General features: G+C 40.0%; 2 protein-coding genes across 2 annotated transcripts in view; one reads left to right on the top strand and one right to left on the bottom strand.

Moving 5' to 3' along the window:
* Positions 1-19,801, top strand: LOC131780474 (afadin). The gene is made up of 19 exons (XM_059097082.2): positions 1-274; positions 407-599; positions 3,169-4,450; positions 5,274-5,406; positions 5,666-5,983; positions 6,646-6,985; positions 7,261-7,559; positions 8,790-8,932; positions 9,384-9,583; positions 10,206-10,280; positions 10,562-10,590; positions 10,744-10,815; positions 10,937-11,002; positions 11,140-11,213; positions 11,903-12,021; positions 12,548-13,590; positions 13,786-14,487; positions 16,724-16,911; positions 17,292-19,801. Exons 1-19 carry the CDS (start codon positions 167-169, stop codon positions 18,739-18,741), a joined length of 6,834 nt encoding a protein of 2,277 aa, XP_058953065.2. The 5' UTR covers positions 1-166; the 3' UTR covers positions 18,742-19,801.
* LOC131780508 (recQ-mediated genome instability protein 1-like) overlaps positions 19,790-21,096 on the bottom strand; it is a 6,508-nt gene continuing 5,201 nt past the window's right edge. The window contains 2 exon segments of the mRNA XM_059097112.2: positions 19,790-20,620; positions 20,999-21,058. Coding sequence (XP_058953095.2) covers positions 20,465-20,620; positions 20,999-21,058 — 216 coding nt within the window. The 3' untranslated portion in view covers positions 19,790-20,464.

Below are 21,096 nucleotides of genomic sequence, written 5' to 3'. Positions count from 1 at the left end.
GTTGACGGTGGTTAGGATATTCGTCCGGTTGATGAAGTTCGTTTGAAGTCAAACAGTCTCCTCAGTGTGTAAATGCGTATTTGTTATTCACATCAAATTTAACGGGTCGTGTTGTGGTGAATGCTTTCCCCTAGAATGTGATTGAACCTCGTAAACGCCAAGCAACATGGATGGAATTCGAACACGGCAAGAGGAACGCGCTCATTTGCGAAAACTGATTGCCGAATGGAACGCATGCCGTTTAGACATCTTTGCAATAAGCGAACCTGATGAGGTAGTTTTTGTCCTTACAGCCAGTTTTAACACTTAGATGTAGACCGTTCTTAACGAGATTCTGCTTCTTGAAAGATACCTTGTTAGTGAAGGCTATTCGGGTTGACAATCTTTCGCCATATTCATTTCGCAGAACTTACTCTACCGTGGGGTGATGCGGTTTTATTTTCAAGATGCAGGAGCTAAAATGTCCACGAAATGTGTTCGCGTTTCCAGCACGGAAACAGCGGACGAAGTTACGAGAACTTTGGTGGAAAAGTTTCGCCCGGATATGAAGATGCTTTCTAATCCAAATTACTCTCTCTACGAGGTTCATCCAAGCGGAGGTAAGCCGAGAAACCTTTCAGATCAGACAAATGAAGTAGTTACAATCGCGTGTGACGGTTGTAAATTTCACGTCCTCTTTCTCGTTTTCATGCGGTTTGGTTATAAATTATAATGAGACCCGATTCTTTTTTTAATTATAAATTCTTTCGATTTTTCAAGGATTTGTTTCCCTTTTTATCGGTCTATGGATGCCGTTACGCTCACCCGAACTGGCTTCCAACGCGTCAAACGAATCGCCAAGCTCTGTCGAATGAAGTTGTACATTGTTTATCGTTCCAATCGTCCAGTTTAGAACGCAGCTTGAATACAGTGAACAATTTAATTTTGAAAACGCCCATTCTTACAACACGTTTCACTCGAAGACCGAAAGCTCGCATCGTGCGCTATTTTCGAGATCTTTTAATTTCTTGGGGTACGTGTTCAAGGCCTCGAGTTCGGGCGTCTAAATATGTGTTGAGATGAAAAATTAATCATAACCGCTAGGATATTGATTAGAAGACAGCTTTGGATTCTCGTTGAAGCTTTTGTAGTATCTCGCTGGTTTTGCTTGCATGAAAAGATTCTCTTCCCTTCAGTATGATTGACCTTTCGTCACAATTCCTTTGGTATTTAATTCTTGTGTCATATTTCCTGACGGAGAATGTCTGGCATTCTTCATGTAAGCAGCCGAATTTCGAATCGAGCCAGGTTTCATTGAGGCAATTTTTTGTCGCTCTTTGTTGATTGAAATGTGGTATTTTTGGTTCTGACCGTTTTGAAAGTTTTCAAGGAATATTTACTGCTCTATTTACTGGTGCTGAGCAGTATTTTTAACGCTTGTAAATATCTGAGATATTGGCTCCCATTGAATAGATCTTAAAATACATCATGTTCCATTTGGGACTTCTCACAAGACCGACTTCCGTACATCCTGGTTTCGTAACATTAGAATTATTTCCAGAGATGTATTCTGGATTAAGGTCTTTCGTGATCTGGGATGAATTACATAGTTTGAGAATGAAAGAAGCACCGGTGCGGTTGTACGAAGGTTTAGAACTAGTATGCAGAAAGAAGTCAAGAGTAGACAATTTGTCTAGTACAAGTTTATTTGCTTGATGAGATAATCAAAGTTGTCTCATCAGAACAGCCATTCATTTGCTAGGATATTTAATATTTTCAGTTTCAACACCAGTTGATTGGGGAAGCATTTTCAAGTTAGGTTCTTTTCATCAGATCTAGGGAACAGTATTTTGTGGGTACTTGACAATGCGGTGATGCGAAACGGAATTTAGGCTTCTCTCATGTATCCATCGTGTAAGTTCTTTGTGTTGTTGCTCAACACACTTATAAAATCAATTATTTTGTTAACATTGTGGTGCAACTTATTTAGAATGCTAAAAAAGAACAGAATGTGAGTGTTATGGCTATCTTCTCAACACACGCCTTATGTGGGTTTTGTTTCAATGTTATTCCAATGCAATGTTGTCAAAGGATGAAAGTAACATTTTGTGTACTAACTAGGCAAAAAGGTAGTCTATTTTAAGTCAAAAGTGGAAATAATTAGTAGTTACTGAATGTAAATCTTTCCTTTGTTTTTATGGCTGGTGCAGAAATTTATGCAGTATCTGAAAAACACAATTTCACTTGACAACTTGGAAAAGTGAGGAGATTGTATTGTTTCATTTGCATATGGAAATTGAGAAATTTTGTTTGAAGTAGATTTAATCATTCAATGCCTTTCTAGAGATTTTCAAGTCAAAACCAGTGACTAATTTGTGGTCAACGTTCTCCAAATGATCCCTTTGTTAAGCAACATCTTTCTCTTAGCAACCACTTTGCAAATAACTGTTTTGTTCCATATTAAAAAGCTGTTAATAAAACTGTCTCTTAAGGTATCACTGCTTGTACTTCTTAGGTGTTTGTGTCTACTTTCAAAGTCAGAAATTTTACATTCTTTTGTTATTTTTGTGAGGATGGAACACATTTCAAGGTGCAAAGGTGCATTAGCAGAAACCAAAAATGACCTAGTGGGTACTTTGCTGCGAGTTATTGATTTAGAATTCATATTTCTTGATGCCATAAATCTGTTTTACTTCTTTAACAAGTGAAGAAATAGTAATGATTACAGGATCCATTCAGCTTTTGGTTTTGTGTTGATTTCCCCTCGTATGACCACTTTCCTTAAACCAATGACTTTTTTGTGCACCAAGGGTGACTGTTTAGGGGTAAGTTGATGGTATTTGACTGTGTAATGATGAAGTATTTCTTAGCTTAAATGACTATGTCCGCAGTGGCTCTGAAAGCCGATGCTTTGCTAGTACTTTTAGATGAAGGTTGGTTCAACTGAATTTGTTCCTTAGAGTTGAATCAGCTTTCCTGTCTTCCTTCCTCAGCCTTTCTATGACCACCTTGTTAAGTAAATTCAATCTTATAGGGGGTAAGCAGTTTTAAGAAAGGAATCTCTTTAAATCTTTGGTTTGAATATTTACTCTTTGAGAAAGATTCTAGCAATCAAATTTTCTCCCTTGAGTTTTAAAAATCTCTGGTACTGGAAATAATGTCTTAAGTACAAAATGTATTTATTTTCAGAGTCCAGGAAGCTATTGAAAGATGACAAGCCTTTGTTTGTGCAACTGTTGTGGCTGCAAGGTGACAGGGAAGGGCGATTTCTACTGAAGAGTGATCAGGAAGCATTAATAACTACAAATGTTTTCTCAAGTGATGGTGACATTGAACCTGGTCAAAGTTTCAAGAGGAAGTTGTCTAAAAGAGAGAAGAAGGAGCTGAAAGAGAAAAGGAAAGAAGAAGCAAAGAAAGCTAAAATCTTAGGTCAGCCTTCATCTCCTACAAAAACTAATGATGATTCTGCTCTTGCACAAATTCTTTATGATGAATTGCCTGAAACCAGTTTTACACGAAGCATCTCAAATCCAGAAATAGTCATGAAAATGCGCCGCCAACGAAAGCTGGAACGTAGACTCCAAGAATTTCAAAGTAGTGATGGAGGGACGGACAGTGGAGGTACTTTGAAAATCTTTGCAGAAACACTCAAGCCTCAGATTCCCTACAAGACTCTTCTTGTTTCAATGCGTGATCCAACAACATATGTTGTCAAAGAAGCATTGGACAAATATGGCATGGAAAAAGAAAATCCTGACGAGTTCTGCCTTGTTATGGTTAACATACCACCTGGAGGTCAAAATGGAGGAAGTACACTTGGAAAAGAGAGAGTTGTTCACGATGAAGATAACCCCCTGGCTATTGCTGCAACATGGCCTCAACAGCAAGGCCATGTTGTCTTCCACTTGCGTCGCAGGGCAAATTTGCCCCAATACAGAAAACAGAAGAGAAGGTCTAAGTCTCCCTCAAGGGTACCCATGGATAGCACATCAGATAAAGCAATAGGTGAAAGACTGGCAAATTCATTTCCAGAACATTTGTTGCCCTATCTTCGGGAGTTGTCATCTGATGGCCGAGAGCTTGATTACAAAGCAAACATTCACAGGTTACCCATGGAAATAACCGAAGTGGGTAGTGAAAAGTCCCTGTCATCTGCAAATAGCTACCTGGAGTTGTTTGGATCTCACATCCTTCCCCGTCATTGTGTGATAACCAATATGGATGGAATTGTGTCAGTTGAGCGCACTAACCCTGATGCTGAAATATATGTGGATGGTAGAAGAGTTTATGAGTCAACCAAGCTAAGCCATGGTAGTGTTATAAAGTTTGGTAGACTTCACACTTTCAAGTTCTGTGACCCAGCCTTTGAAGATAAAGTAACGCAGAATTCACCAGTTCCTGACACTGGTAGTGTTAGTAGTGGGCACAGTATGAGTGATACAGATTCTCAGAAGCGGTCATCTAGATATAGGTAATAACCCTTGCAAAGGTTACATTTAGTCAGGGGAGAGGTGGCAAGAAAACAGAACATATTGGTGATAGGATTTGTCTCGCATTCTGTGAGCAAGGTTTTATTTCTAGACCTGGTATCACATAGGAGTTGAGTCTCTTGCCTTCAAATAGCAAGTTAAACCCTGAGAAAACACACACACAGACAAAAAAAACTCCATATTCCAAATTGACATTAAAACAGTAGTCCAAGAACCACTCCACGAATAAGCCACTGCTGAATTTTATGTTTAGTGATATTTATTTCTATTTCATAAAAATCAAGTAAGTTTCACTGCGAGACACTTTGTATGTGTCTTTGCAGCAATATTCTCCATCTGAATAAGTGCTGCTCTTATTTTCTGTTAGCACTAAAATGAAATACTTTTGAATCCCACATCATGTCATGTGGTCATCTCATGTCATCTTAGGTAATTTCATCCACTCTGATTCTTCTCACCCTTAGTCTGTCATGCTTTTCTGACTTCTCATCTTACTGTTGTTTACTAACTTTTTTAAAGATACATATGCTAATTAACTAATCAAAGGTGTACTCTAGCAGAGCTTGGAGGGTTAGGGGCCACTAACTTTTGTTGTTGTTGGAAAACATGCATAATTTTTGTGCTCATGAAAGCTTTTAGAACCAAGAATCCCAGATCTCTGAAACAAGACCCTCCAGGCATGGGTTGATTGTTCTAGAAAATACTGCTTTGCTTATGGAAATTTTTGTGATCAGAAATAATTTTTAAAAATCTCTGACCAAGATTATGTAGATAAGAACTACAATATGTGTTATTGTTACCTAGATCTGATCAGCCTGGTGGAAAAAATAGAGAATATGAGCAGAACAATGTGGAAGCAACAAATCACGAATCTGGCTTGTTTGAGACAACCTTTGGCATTGATGGTGAAATTGAGACTTACACAAGTGAAAAACCTGTGAGTACAAACTTGATAGCAATGATTAATGTACCAGTTACCTTTGTTAACTCTCCCATAAGCAAATTAGGAGATGGGAATATTTAAACTTTTTCCTCAAAGTTATTACAATATTACATTTATTAATATTACTAATGTTACACCAAATTCATGATCAATTTTCAAGGATATGTTTTGCAGCAAGAAGGGAGGGCTACATATGGGTTGTTGGAGTTAAAGTCAAGTCAGTTAAGACTGATCTGAATGTGTTCTGTGTTAGGGTCATGAGCGTCAGGACCAACCCCCCAATGGTCTGCGTTCTTCAGCTGATGACGTTTCAGATGATGGAATGGGTGACAAGCTTCCAGCAAGACTAGAGTTTAGAGAGTCAGGAGAAGATGCTTTCTTTGCAGCAGTTGTCAGTGAGGTGAATGGTGACAGAGTTCAGTTCAAACTGGCACCAACCTACACTCTTTACATGTGCTGTCGTTATCGCATCTCCCCAGCATATCGAGAGGAACTTTCAAAGCTTCAGCGTGGTGACCGGTTGAGTGTCACTGTTCAGAAAATTGCCAACATGGTGCGCTCAACAGTTGAGGTAAAGTTTGCCTGTGACATTCTTGCATTCTTGCTGATTTTAGTTCTATCTGTCTTTACAAGGCTTCTAATTAATGATCATTGTCTGGAAATGCCTTTCTCCCACAGGTTGATCCTTATCAATTCAGTCATTCAATTTACTGTCATCAAAATGAAATATTTAAGGAATAAGCTTTGAAAACAATGTTAAATAGATGTAATCCTCACGGTAACTTTGTTTCTGTTAAGTTTGTTGACAAGCAAGCAAGCTAAAAGTACTTTGTCCCCTCCATCATTTTAATGAATTTAATTACAGTTACGTTCATTCCCTTTGATTTAACTTTGTCATATATGGCAGAATACTGTCACCTTGCTTTTAATAAAAGTATCAGAGCAAACATTTTGGGCACACTTTCTGTTACCACTTATCTAAGATGTGGGAGTAAATTCTCCTTATGATGTGGATACAAGGTCAAGCAGGCAATTGATAATAATGAAAATAAATAGAAGTTTTGGGGAAGTGGTTTGAGTTAACATCATATTTTCAGTATTATTTTCACATGAAATGTGTGACAGAGAGTAAGGAGAATAAATATTTCTTCATGGAAGTGAAAGGGTTTGATCTACTTGAAGTTTTAGAGAAGTCTCCTAAGATTGAGTGCCAAGTCAAATTTTTACCCACAGGAAAATAGTCAGCTGCCAAGCAGTCTGGCATTTTGGATGGCAAACTCATCAGAGCTCCTCCATTTTCTGAAGCAAGATATTGATGTATCACCATTCTTAAAAGACAGTTACCAGGTGTTAGCACAGTCAGTTCAAATGGCATTCAGACACCTTGTGCAGTGTGTAGAGCAAGAGTTGCGACAACTGATGTCTGCATTCCTTGATGTCACTGAGGATGCTGACATGGAAGATGGTGACATAGATTCAATGATGGATATGAACTCTCCTGATGACATTATGGGTGAACGTAGTTTTCGATATGGTCCTTCTGGAAGACCCATGGGTGGAGACAGCTGGCTTGGTGAGTTGATCTTATGATTAAACTTCTTCAGCAAAGGAGATGCAGGGGCTTATAGCCCATTTGCACCAAAGTTTAAACATGTTTTAGAGCTTTTTTTTTTAACATGGTTCCATGCACAGAGCACAGTAACACTCCCAAGTATTGTAACTGTACTCAACCACTGGCAAGTGCATGTACTGCCAGAAAATTTGTGAAAGTACTTAAAGATGCTACAGGTTGGCAATACTGAGAACACAGTACTTATAGCTAATTTTGTAACAAATCCCTGTTTCTAGGTGGCCGCAGACGCCATGGCAAGCCCACAGTGTCTGACATCTTATATACACTGGCCTCGGCTATGTCATTGTTGCGACGCTGTAGAGTAAATGCGGCTCTAACCATTCAAGTGTTCGCACAATTATTCCACTACATCAACATGTGGATATTCAACAAGATTGTACTTCAACCTCAAATGGGCCTGTGTACCAGAGACTGGGGTTACAGACTAAGTCGAAGACTGGCAAGAGTGGAAACTTGGGCCCAGAAACAGGGTCTGGAAATGGCAGCAGAATGTCACTTGTGCCGTGTAGCTCAGGTTAGCCAATATGTTTCAGTCTTACTGTGGAATGGCCAATAATTGTTGGTGTGTATTCCTAGCTACTCAAGTTTTAATTTACAAACATTATTATTTTAAATAGTACACAACAATGAGTGGCAGGGGTAGTTGCCTGCCTTCCATTCCCAGCTGGTCCACAACCCTTCTCTTAACAAAAGAAACAGAAATCTTGTAATAAGCCAAAACAGAATTGTAATAAACAGAAACAGAAATCTTGTAATAAATTACTTAAAAGTTCCCCCTTTCTCCCTGATTAATGTTGCCTGAAATTAGTGGGCCTTTTATTTTAATACCAGCCAACATCAAAATGGGGGAAGGAAGAGTGAAATGAAAGTTATAGAAAAAAATTCAAAAAGAGGTAGAGCGTGCCGAGACTTTGGCCACTCGTTGTAATCTGTTACTGCAGGATGTCATATCAAGGTTAACCTGATAATTTTCTTGTACTCTTCTATACTTATTGGTTGAGAGAAATAACTTGAGCGTTTAGTTTAGTGTCTAATAATACAACACAACGGCACCCCTTGGGTTTGAAAACAAACGGTTCATAGGGCAGGAAGACACACGATGACCAAGTTGCAATTGGTTTTAGTTTTGAATGTAATTGGTTGAGCAAAGTGGTGCAGTTTTTCTGGACCAATCACGTTGCGAGTCGGATTTAAAGCGAAACCAAAGCGATCCCGGTTTCCTGCTCCATAAAGAAATTCGCGAATAGCTGGATTATATTTCTGTATGTGTTTTACATGTTATATATAAAAGCGGAAGTTTAAGTCTAGACGGGCTTCCAAGAACAGCATAATTTAATTTATGTATAGGTTGTAAACATCAGTTCCATCTGGCCAGCACATTGTAGACTGACAAAGATGGGTGAATTTTCGTCAGCTTTCTCGAAAGCCAAAGCAAAAAATTACCGTCTGTACTAATTAAACTTACGTGTGGCAAATTTTATTTCCTACTCAACCAAAACCATTTGTTTCCGTTTTGTCTTACTTTTAGACAAACGCACTCAAATTTGACTTTCATTAAGATAAAATAAACATCGAAAAACAGATGTCACGAACCGGGTGCAGAGATAAGAGCGTTGGAGTAGACAATCAATCATTCATAAGTCGACAGAGTTGAAGACGCTCAAGACGTTTTATGTTGGTTATTTTATCTTGCTTGTTTTTGTTGTTGTTGTTGATTTTTTTTAACTTCTTTTTCTCTTAACAGGCGGCTCATTTACTACAGGCTCCTAAAAACTCTCACGGCGACATCAATTCTTTATCATCAGCTTGTTATAAACTGAATTCAGTGCAACTACGTGCCTTACTTGAAAATTACCGACCTGCTGCGGACGAACTTAATATCCCAAGGTGTGTAAAACATTTTTAATATGAATATTTGATGCAACTGGTAACTGCTTTGTTGATACTTATTCGCTGTATAAAAGTATTGTGTGCTTTAAAAATCACCCCAACTTATGAGTGAGAAAATTAAAAAAGTAAAATTACCTTTAAAAATACAGCAGAATGATAACTAGTGTTACGGGCTAACAACGAGAATTCTATTTTTGACGTGGATAATTTCTCTCTGGAGCGGAGTTTTATCGGATTGCGCGGCTCAGCACAGGATCAGTTGAATGATAAACACGCTATCCTTCATGAATTATTTAATCGACAACGATTTTCCGATTTTCACCATATCCTTACCGTGCAAAGACTATGCGTTTTACAAACATTTATGAGTGTTTTTCCAAAGTGATTGTCTTAGATGTGTATGTACGCCTTTACTAATATCCACTTATTTGGATTTAAACTTTCTCAGGGATTTGATCGACAGCGTTGTGGCCGTTGCCGAGAATACGGCAGATGAGCACATTCGTAACCAGGGCCAAGCCGTGACACTTGAAGAGGACCCTCAACTTCAGCTCCCTTTCTTACTCCCTGAGGACAGGTACTCGTGCGAAGTGATCCGTGGCGTTCCTTCGGGTTTAAAGGAATTTTTGAGCCCTCTTGCAGGAATCGGTGAGTGTTTATACGAGAAAATTAAATTTTGGTCAGGAGAAAAGTTAGAGTTCACGTTTTTTGATTGACCCCAGCGCCATTGTAATTTACAATTTTATGATTAATCGTGTTTTCTTCATATGGATAATGCTTGGGTTGTTAGTTATGGTCCATCTTCCCTTCTTAAGGAGATGATTCGTTATTCCACAAGGCTGGTGTTTTGCCGAGTGGTCCCGGGTTCAAGATCTCTAACCCTGCTACACGCTGCATTTTTTTTTTTTTCGGTTGCCCCGAGTTCAACTCCTTTGCTGTACTTTGTTTATAGCAAACTGGTCTGCCTCTTGCCAGTTGGGATTTTTGAACACTACGCTTATTTACAATATTTGTTTCCAATTTTTGATATTGACCCTGAAAAGTCTAATTGGGGGTGTGGTTAATTTTGAAAACACACTGACCTTCGAAACAGGTCATGCTAAAAAAAAATACTTTGATAAAGGAAACCTTCCTCCAAGAAAGAAATTAATTAGAAGTAAATCCACGTTCACATTTTGGAACTTGTGTTTAGTTGATGGAGTAAGTCTTGGAAAGGTTTTAAGGAAGTGGAAAAGCAAATTTCACCATGTTTAACTTTCTTGCTTTGCAGGCTTATGTAGATTGACTATACAGCCAACCTCTTCGGGCTTATGGACTGTTTACCACGCCAAGCACAAGGACTCTGGTGAGAGAACTTATTCTCGCCGCTTGAATTTATCTGATTAACAAATAGATGCCGTGTTGCTGTACATCTGTTCAGTAATAGATCACAGATGACGTCAAAGTTTGTTTCTTATGATAGTATAGCAAAAGTTTGTTATGGTGACCTCATCGATCCATTTTTCCTTCAAGAGATCTTAAGTAAAAACTAATCAAAGTGCGTGGATAAATCACTGAGCTTATTGTATCATTCATTGTTTCGGTCATACTCGATTTTTGATAACCTGGCTTTGTATTTTTTCGTAGGTGGTGAAATTTCTGCAAAAACTCCTCAGGTATGGCGTTTAATTTTCGTCCGTCTGGAATCTTTCAGTAATAGCTTCCGCGTATATGTATTTTTTGCAGAAGTCCTCAATGAATCTCCCTTTGATTTTCTCTTGATCCTCTTGAATAACATTTGAATTTCTTTTTATTTATTTTATTCTCAGACCCCTGAAATTATGGACGTCTCCTTCTACAAAGGACAAGGAGGCATGGGTCTTAGCATTGTGGCCGCTAAGGTAATTTATTTTATGATTATCTTAAGCACGATTGTAAGGAGAAAAAGAACTATAAAGTACATGTACGTCTAGTCACTAGGTACATTATCCTCACGCTGTTGCCTTTTTTCATCGTTTTAAGGGTGTTGGACAAGACAAACTTGGCATTTACATCAAGCAAGTTGTTAAAGATGGTCCTGCTGCTAAGGTGGGTAACATTTTCCGTTTTACTTTTTGAGTTTTCATTTGTTATTTCGGAAATTTTTCGCAATGCTGAGATGTAACAGCTATTGCGTGGCAACCTCCTGCTTTCTAAAGTTTGAAATTTCTTATTCCTATCGTTAGGATGGACGTCTACAAGCAGGAGATCAGCTTTTATCCGTGAATGGCGAAAGCCTGGTGGGCGTTCCACAGGAGAAGTAAGAATATCTTTAAATGAATGTTTCCGATAAAATTAACCCTTTAACTCCCGTGAGTGATCAAGAGAGAATTGCTCCTTACTATATCTTTACAATATCATGCAGACAAGTGATGAGAATAAAGAAATATATTAATTATGGGATTACTAGTTGATCCGATACCAAATTCTCCAAACTAACATAATGAGAATCATTTGGCAGACAGTAGAGAGAATTACTAATGAGATCTTAGGAGTTAGAGGATTAATGGTTTTAACCCATTCTACCCTAACATTAGCATTCATATTCTCCACACTGTTCTCTTTATATTTTCTATGGCAATGACGTAAATAATTTGTTTGAAAATCAGGAGCTCCTAAAATAGGTGATCATGCTTCTCGTTCTCTTGACCTTTACATTTTATTGATTCGGTAAGGAGAAATTACAAGCTAGACTCTCTTTAAGGGTTAAAGGGTTAATAGTTATGTGGTTTATGTCTTGTTTTTTTTTTGTTGTTGTTTATTTCCCTTTCACCCTGTGGTGAGAACTTTTGGTAACAATTTCGTCTATGTTCCAACACTTAAAGGAAACACCTTGTAAAGAGAATCCCCACATATATGCCAAAAGAAACGTGGGGAGACCTGGAAGGAGAATTTACCAGGATTTACGTTTGATATGAGTCGAGTAATAATGTCGTGTTTGTTTCCCAGGGCTGCAGAGCTAATGGTCAAATCTGGACCTGACGTTACTTTGCGCATATCCAAGCAAGGCGCAATTTATCACGGCCTTGCCACTCTGCTGAGTCAGCCATCACCAATGGTTACCAAAGGTAAGACATGAGCCTTCTTCTAAAACTTTAGCATACTGTGGTCGTCGTCTTCGCGCTGAACGCAATATGAAGCAACAGGCTCTAAAGTATTGACAACAGATCACCAGAAAGAGTCTTGAAGATTGACACGGATCGATTCTTAGGCGTGTACTCGAATCTGACCGTAACAAACAAAACGTTATCTTAATATTTAGTGAATGATGTTTCTATGATAGTGGTTGTGGAACAAACATCATATCACAAACCAGACTATGCTCCTTATCAACAAACCTTTTTTCAGGTTTTTTTTAACGCTTTAAACCTCAACAAGGACCAGCATCTTATTTTCTTCGCACAGTATTACTGTTGATTCATTTATTGAGATATTGGGCATCAGGTAAATGATCGCCAACCTGAAAAACTTTGATTGTGAAACAAGTTTTCCACGTCAGTCTCAAAAGAAATGTATAGAGAAGTGTATGGGGTGGATTCTGATGTTAAGATGAAACAGGTTAATATCACTATTTATTAATTTATTTTTACGTAGAGCCACAACAGAAACTTGTAGCAGTGGACAACGAAGAAATACTTCAAGCATCACCAACTATCTCCGAGCAAGAGATGCAGCGGTCTCCTGGGCGGTGGCTACAAAAAGACCGCGATCAGTCCTACAGACAGGGTGACGAGGAAAGAGGGCGCCGGTATCAAGACCAGTGGCAAGTGGATGAAGACAGGAGAAGGAGGGATGGAGGAGACGAACGACGGCGATACTCTGAGGGTCAGCGGCGGATGGAGGAGGAAGAACGTATGCAAGTGGCGGAAAGGGAAAGGCGGTATAGAGAAGACGAAGAAAGGCGACTGGAAGAGGAGCGCAGACAGGAGCAAAGACGACAGGAAGAAGAGAGGAGACTACAGGAGGAGAGGCGGCTTGAGGAACAGCGAAGGCGCGCCGAGGAACAACGAAGATTAGAGGAAGAACGAAGACGCGCCGAAGATCAGCGGAGACTAGAAGAAGAACGGAGGCGCGCCGAAGAACAGCGGAGACTAGAAGAAGAACGAAGGCGTTCCGAAGAACAGCGGAGACTAGAAGAAGAACGGAGACGCGCCGAAGAACTCAAGTTAGAAGAAGAACGCCGTCGGGAAGAAGAACGGAGACTTGAAGAACAACGTTTGTATGCAGAGGAACAAAAGAGAATCGAAGAGGCTCGGCTACGTGAGGAAAGGCGAATAGCCGAAGAGCAACGAAGATTGGACGAGGAGCGCCGACGAGAGGAGGAACGAAGAATAGAAGAACAACGACGATTTGGTGAAGAAAGGCGTCGGCAGGAAGTGGAAAGGAAACGAGCGGAAGACGCCCTGAAAACGATTGGTGAACATCAGCGTCGACAAAAGACCATTCAAGTTGAACCCGTCCGATCTCCTTACAGGGTCCGATTTGAATCTGAAGATGTTGAGAGAGAAAGACAGCGATCACCACTCACTGTGAAAGTAGAAGAACCTGAGATAATGGCCCGTGAGAACAGAAATCGGATTTATAGTTCACCCACCTCCCCTGGGGCAACATCGCCTGGGAGGGGATCCCCTAGAGAGGTTTGTGAAAGTAGATAAGAATGCCTAGATGAAGAAAAATGATCGAATGACAATATCTTCTAGATGCTAAATAACAGTTCAACCTAAATGTGTCACAAGCTGTAGGAGGCGAGCTCTTTTCCATGAACTTCACTGCTTCCTGATAGGTGTTTATAAAGTTGATTTTTCTCAATACACTTTCGTTTTATTTTTCAGGAAAAATCTCCAGATGAACCTCCTTCAAGTCCAATTCGAGTCGACAGCCGCAATTCACGGTACGGACGGTACATCATGGTTAAACAGGGAGCACAAGCCACAAGACCAGGAGAAACTGAACAAGCCGGTAACTTAAAGCCGAACGAGAGAGACGAGTTAAACCGTTGGCAACGAGAGGAGGCAAGAACCGCTGAAGAAAAGGAGGGCACGTTGGAGCGCCGCGATCGAGATGAGCGAGCTTGGAGACATCATTTGGAAAGGCAGAGGAAAGAGCAAGAAGATAAAGAGCGTTTAGAACGCGAACGACAAGAAAGAGAGCAACAGGAACGACAACGTCGTGAAAGAGACAGGCAAGCACTTGAGAGTATCGAACGGTCGCGCGCGGAGCGTGAAAGACAGCAAAAATACGATCGTGAACGAGAGGAACGCGAGCGCGCTGAAGAAGAACGTATCATGAACCAAATGCAAAGGGAAGAATTGAACGAGCAGCGAGAAAGAGAAAACCATTTGAAGCAACTTGAAGAGGAACAGAAACAGCTTAGAGAAATGGAGCAATCCAGGCTCTCGAAGCTTTCAAGAGACAAGGGCAGCAAAGAATTTCTGGACACCATCGAGGCTCTATCGGCAGACGAGGTCGAACGAGAATTCCAAAAACGTCTTGAAGCAATGAGGAATCGTCGGGAATCTGCTGAAGATGAAGAGGTAAATGCATCACTTTTCGTTATCCTAACATTTGAAAAGTTTTTTTGTGTGCACGGAAATAACACGCAAATTGCTGGTATGATATTTTCTGGAGTGAGATCTTGGGAATTGAAGGATCCTCGCAAACTTTATTTTCATAAGATAATTGCGTGAGATATGGTACATGTTCGCACACAGGGGAAAAGTATGTTTTTTTTAAGTTTCCGACAATGTTTTTTCGCGACAGAGACAAGTGTGCGTAAATTTTTATCACCAATCTTTCGTTATTACAAAGTCTTCAGCGTAATTGAGTCGAGGATCGAATAACTACTCCTTCCAAAAACGTGTTTCTCGTTTTCAAAAAATTTCCTTTCCATTGAAAGTAGAAACGGTTAACGCTACCGACATGATTGTTCCGTTGTTATCCCATGGAGTGATTGGTTCAATTGTAACTGACGTCAGTGCTTTCAATTTTACTCGATTTTTTTTCACACTTTGTTACTTTTATTCGGTGTCTTTGCTTGATATTGCCAAACTCAAGTAGTTTAGTTTCGTACAAACTGTTTCGCGTTGATTCTTCACGAGAAATTGATATCGATTACTTTAAGTTACTATAGCTGCTTTTTTAAGGTAGGTTCATGTTTTCACGCTTAGAGAAGTCTTTGTCACTGGTAATGCCAGATACCCCGACACAATTTTTTTTCTAGTCTTTAGAATTTATAATTTGGTTGATTCCGTCGTCCACTTCAACGTTGGGAAGATTTGCCGCTATCTGAAGTATTTTTCCTAGAAACAATAGATTCGTTAACCGTGAAAAATTACCTAGAGATGTCTTCGAAGAATAACACGACTGACCGATCTTATCTAATATCCTGTATGACATGTTCGTTTTTCTTTCACATAGCATTTCTTTTCAGTTTGCCTGATGTTATTTCAAAAGGTTAAACTATTTGAAACTCATACTTGCGTTTTTGTCTTCATACACGAATGGTAGTCGAACAGTACACCTCTGCTAAAAATTTTTCAAGCGGTGAATGACAGATTTGGCTTTCGGTACTGTGTCCGAGATTTTATGGTTTTGGTGGTTTTTTTTTTTATTTCTTTTCGCCTTTTCTCTTGTATTCGTCCCATTATTTGAATTTCAATTTGGTGAGCTTAGCTGCTGCAAACGCAGATGACTTCAGTGCCTTGTGGATCATACGATGCATGTAATGTGAAATTCAAGATTAATGAATGGGTTCAGAAGTAAAAGTAGAATCGCCTCGAAGAATGCTTTCGGGTCAACTTTGTAATAACTACTTCTACGCCTCTGAGTTCAATCCAAGTAGTATTTCCTGTAGCATTCCTAAAGATCCGGTGGCTAGTAACCCACTGAAGATCTTGACTTTTTTTATATTTTTACAATTGCTTTCATTTTTTGGATATTTTTCGTTTACCTTGAGAATCTAATAACCTTGACCATGCTCTTACTTGCAAAGTAGTCTCGTTCGAAAAAGATGGGCATAATTAGAGATAGCACAAGCAGTTATTGAGTTTTTTTTTTTTCAAGAGAACTGCCTTTTTATTCATAGGTGCATGTGAATGAGGTATTAGCTCTATCTGTTATGGTTAGGACAGTAAATCGCTTCATTTTTTTAAAAATCTGTCTTGTATCGTAATTAAAGGATTGACTTGGGGTAAAGTTTTGGTTGCACTTCGAATAAACGACTTGGTAAGGAACGTGGAAGGGCAAGTCACTCCTTCCGTCGATGACACCGTCAAAGGATCATCTTTGTCAACTGTGCATATTTACAGAAGGATAACTAGTGTTTTTAAATCGTTTCAGTTAGCAAAGCGAATGAAAGAGTATCATAAGAAAAACGAGTTTTTAATAGACTTTGATTCAGTAATCAATCCGACAGATCAGAGAAGATAAGATAGAAGAGCAACAACAACAACAAAAATATAACACGATATAACGAATTAAGATATGATGTACTCGTGTTACATGTATATTTCAAAATATCTTAGCGTTTTAAGTCTATTTCTCCAAGGGTCACGTTTAAGGTTGTCTCGCAGTATTAATTTCACATTAAACCCTGTTTGTCTCAAATAAAGAAGGGATGATACTTTATCCGCTGGACAACGCTGTTCAGTTTTGAGTAACGAGGATTTTGCTTGTCTTGGCCGAAATTTAAAGCAATGGTAAACGGATCAGAGGAAAAGCTGAACAGCTTAATAATCTCTTTTTATTCTTCTCTTCTTCCTGGTCGTACAGGAGCGCACCGCTGGCGGACTGGTTTCAGTAACACGTGTCAAATACTACGCACCAGATAAGGAAGAGAGAATGGAGCGGGGGAAAAAGATTGACTTGCTACTCCAAGAAAACATCCGGCGTGAAAAGGAAAAGAAAGAAGCTGAAAAGAGAAGACAACAAAAAGAGGAAGAAGAGGAGATACTTCGAAGGTGATTGTTGAAGATATGGCTTAGTTTTAGTCTTGAGAAAAGGATATTTCACTCGCTAGATGATTTGTATTATTACGCCGGCGAAAAAGGGATAATACGATTCTTTTGTGCAAAAGAAAAATCGACGATCGGTCGATAAATAATCACTTAACACTCGAAAGTTCTCTTGTCAAGGTGGTCGTTTTCTGTGCGAGTGATTTGGGAGAAGGTAGTGGAAAGGTCACGAGAAAGAGGTTGTAGTGCTCGTCTTAGTCTTGACACAAGTCAGTTCACGCGGAATCAAAATTGATACCGCGTCTCCCATTAAAGATAGATGTTATTAAACTGGAATCGCGATGCCCAAGTGTAACTAACTCCTGCGATCTGTGTTCTGTTTTCAGAGAACGACAGCAGCGCAGACTTCAGCAGTTTGAATTAGATCGCGAACAGCAGAAGGAGGCGCAGCGAAAAATTCAAGAACACCGTGACCGAGAGCAAGAGGAATGGTTGAAACAGCAACGAGAGAAGAGAGATCAGCAGAGAATGGAACAGGAGAAGCAACGGCTGGAGAAGAAGATGCAAGAGGAAGAAGAACGTAATAGAAAGAGACTTGAAATACAGCAGCGACGTGATCAGGACGAACGGCTGCGGTGGCAGCAGAACCAAAAGTTAAAGGAGGAAGAGGAAAGATTGCGAAAGGAGGAGGAGCGAGAGGCGGAGGCTAGGCGTGAGTTCGAGCGCCAAAAGCAACAGGAGGAACAAAAGATCGTCAGAGAAAAAGAAGCACAATTGCGAAAGCAGCAGCTTGAAGATCAGATGCTTCAGGAAGGGAAAGTTCGGAAGCCTTCGGTCGAGGAGCACGTCAATGAATTGAAGAGTCGTGCGACAGCTGACTACGAACGGAGGCGAAAGCTGATTGACGAAGAGATAACTCGACGGCGTTCTGAACCACCATCGGCACTTCGCAATTCGGGATCAAATCGCCCCAAGAAGCAAGTATCCTTTTCAAATGTAGCGACAGAGATTCGCGAACCCGCTTCTCCAACATACGTGGTTGGGACAGCATCAGGTTACACAGCACGAGTTACTCCTGCCCCCAGTGTCCGGTATGTGAACACTCGTGCTCCTAGTGACTCTGAACCAGATTCTGCTAGGCCACCTCTCCCTGATGATGACGATGACCTACCGCCTCCTCCGCCACCGCCTCCTCCCCCTGACGAGTTGTTAGAAGACGACAATTTTCCACCACCACCTCCACCAAAATCGCTTCACAGCTCTGAACGATTTGCTGCTCTCAGTGGTGAGCGACCCTCGCGAAATGGTGGGTACACGTCCAGGGTGACGATCTCTGCCCCTGGGACTCGGGATCAAGCCTTCTACCCCCAACCTTACTCTAACACGGGAGTTCCTCTTCGACAGCCCCCAATTACCTCATCTTCCGCTTACCCAAGTTACGCCACATATCCTAGGCGACCTCGACCTGTGTCCTATCCAGCAGCCTTTGAGATGAATCAGCCAGGTCCTCCTCCGGCCCCTACAAGGTATGGTTCGCAGGACAATGTCTTAGACGGACCTCCATCTCGATCCCAGTCTCAGTACGCACCAAAGCCTGCCCGGTTGGATAGCGACGAGTTGAATGGGATGGAGATGACTCGCGGTCGCCTGGGTCGGATGTCCTTGACTGACGAAGAGAAATCCGAGGGCCAGTTTGTGTCCAAGAAACCAGAAAAGCTTGACTTCAAGGACAAGCTCAAAATGTTTAATAAAGACACACCAGAAGAGAAAGTCAGGACATCAAGATGGGAGCAAGGACAACTAGCGCAAATGAATGGCGATTTAACCTCTCCTTAACGGTATTTTAACCGTCCATGAGTTTCGAAGTAAGCGATGATTACACTGTGATCTCTCTATCTGAATAGTTTTTAAGCGAAAAAAAAGCGATAAGGGTGACTGTGCCAGAATGTTCGTATATTTTTATACAAATCTCTGAGAGGAACATTAACAGTCTTAAAGTAAAAAACCCGTGTAATATCCATTGCGAGAGGCCTGTACTTACCGGTGTCAAGCTACGAGATAAATTTAGCAGTCTCAGTCCGTGAGGTTCTCTGAGTTTTCTCGTTGTCACTGGCTTATCAAGGGAAGAATGTTTTAAAGAAAACTTTAAGGTTGGTCAGATCACAACATTTGGTGTGAGTTTGACCCCATATGATGGAAATTTCTTATTTTACTTGTTTTTTTAACTACTTGTACGTGGGAAGTAATATCATGCTTTATATCTTCATTATCTTATTTTCAGTTATAAATACACAGAGAAATAACTATAGAATTATTGTTTATTCAAAAGTGCTCTAATGAGAGGTGTCGTTTTCTTATTAAGAGAGTCATATCAAACGCGAAAAATTGCTTGGGCTTGATAGAAGCTATTTGGTTGTACCTTTCTGAAGCTGTAGTTGACTCAGGATTTTTTTACTTATAATTATATAGGGGATCTTAGAGTACATTTACAATAACTTACTGTGACATTATGCATTCTTTCGTATTACTCTGGAGATAAAGCTCTTCTGTAACGTTTTCGATGGAGTCGATGCGTTCCGAAAGTATACCGATTGATCACGACGGAACGATTAGTTACCAAGTGGTTTCGAAAATAGCGCGTTGAAAGTTTTCGCAGATTTTCACTATTCTAAGCACATGGAATCCAAATAGCATTTTAATTTTTAACAAGTGTGTAAATAAATCCAAGCTCTGAGCATTAGTTAAATGTCTGTATATAATATACGTTTTGAAAGGTATAGAATTTTCTCGGATGGGAACCGGGTATCATACACACTTGCTGTCATTAGTTTCTAAGGAAAAGTTTTATGTAGTTTTGCGATCTTTAATAAAAATGTTAGACTAAGAATGAACTGAATCTGTGTCAATAGATGACTTGTTTCTCGCTGTCCGCATCGTGAAATTGGACACCCAACGCCTCTGGTGATACCGAGAAAAAACACCTACTCTGGAACGGAGGGCAATGGTGGCATTTGTTGAACAAGGCGTTGGAGCATGAACATCTTGTTTTTTTTCCCACATTTCTGACGGAAACGTGGGCTCAACTACCAGTCGCGGATCAAGAAATGGGGCCACGTCCGAACCGGATTATTGAAAAAGGTGTAAAAATAAGCCTTATGTCAGGGGTTGTCTAGCTGCTCAAACGATAAGTCAAACATGACGACGGCATGAACCCCCAAAGGACTTGAACGAGATAAACAAACAAATGCAACAGCGCACGGGTGGGCAAGAATGATAAGGACTAGCTTGGTGTCACCTAGAAACAGTATCAGGACCTTTCTGTGTGAAACTACCATACTTAAAACTAGGAAAATCATCCCTTGTTGAATATGTGGTAAAAATTTGACTGTTACTCTTCCATTTGCGTACTAAAGGCTCGTTATAGTAAAATTTGGTTAGCATATGTACGGGAGCCAACGCCCACAATCTTAGCTGTAGAATGCTGTGTTGTTATAGTTAAAATAGTTCTATATTGTGACAATCAATTTACACACACTGTCCATACGAAAAAGATCCGACACTAAAAAGTTACTCTAACGCAACGAATCATTTCTGCAACGTCTCTGGAAGTTGGCTGAATCAGGCTGAGAACACATGGCAAGGGCGTGTCCGCTGAGAACTGTACATCCATCAAGCCAGAAGCGGAAGCCAAGTTCCTTTCAAATTGCTGCGTTCTCTGAAGAAAACAGGAGAAAGGAACAAACATCAGTAGATGATAGTAAAGAATTTATTATACAATCTCTCATTCCAAGGAAACAGACCTTTTCCAACACGAATTTCATTTTAAAACTCTGGAGTTTTTAAGATAGTTGACGTTATTGTTACAAGTTGATGGGAAAATAATTTTACTAACCCTTTCTTGAAAAGCAATGGCAAATAAATTAGGAGCTTTTATCAAATTTTTGAAAAGGAAAAGGCCTTATAAACAAGTTTCAAGAGATAACATCAACAGCTATCCTCATTTGTTACCACCACCACCTTTCTTAGGAGAGGACAAATGGTTTACCCCTTCCTGTTCTGTTAATTAGAAGAAAAAAAAGCAAAGTTTTTATACCTTATGTAATCTCTGGCATAGAGCTGGATTGCGGCTTTTCATAGCCTCTTGAATCTCCAGCTACAAATGTATCAAATGAGGACAGTAAGCCATAGCAT

This window comes from Pocillopora verrucosa, chromosome 9 (assembly GCF_036669915.1).
Source record: "Pocillopora verrucosa isolate sample1 chromosome 9, ASM3666991v2, whole genome shotgun sequence".
NCBI lineage: Eukaryota > Metazoa > Cnidaria > Anthozoa > Scleractinia > Pocilloporidae > Pocillopora > Pocillopora verrucosa.
The sequence above is the reverse complement of the archived record's forward strand: the minus strand, read 5'-3'. Positions and strand labels throughout refer to the sequence as shown.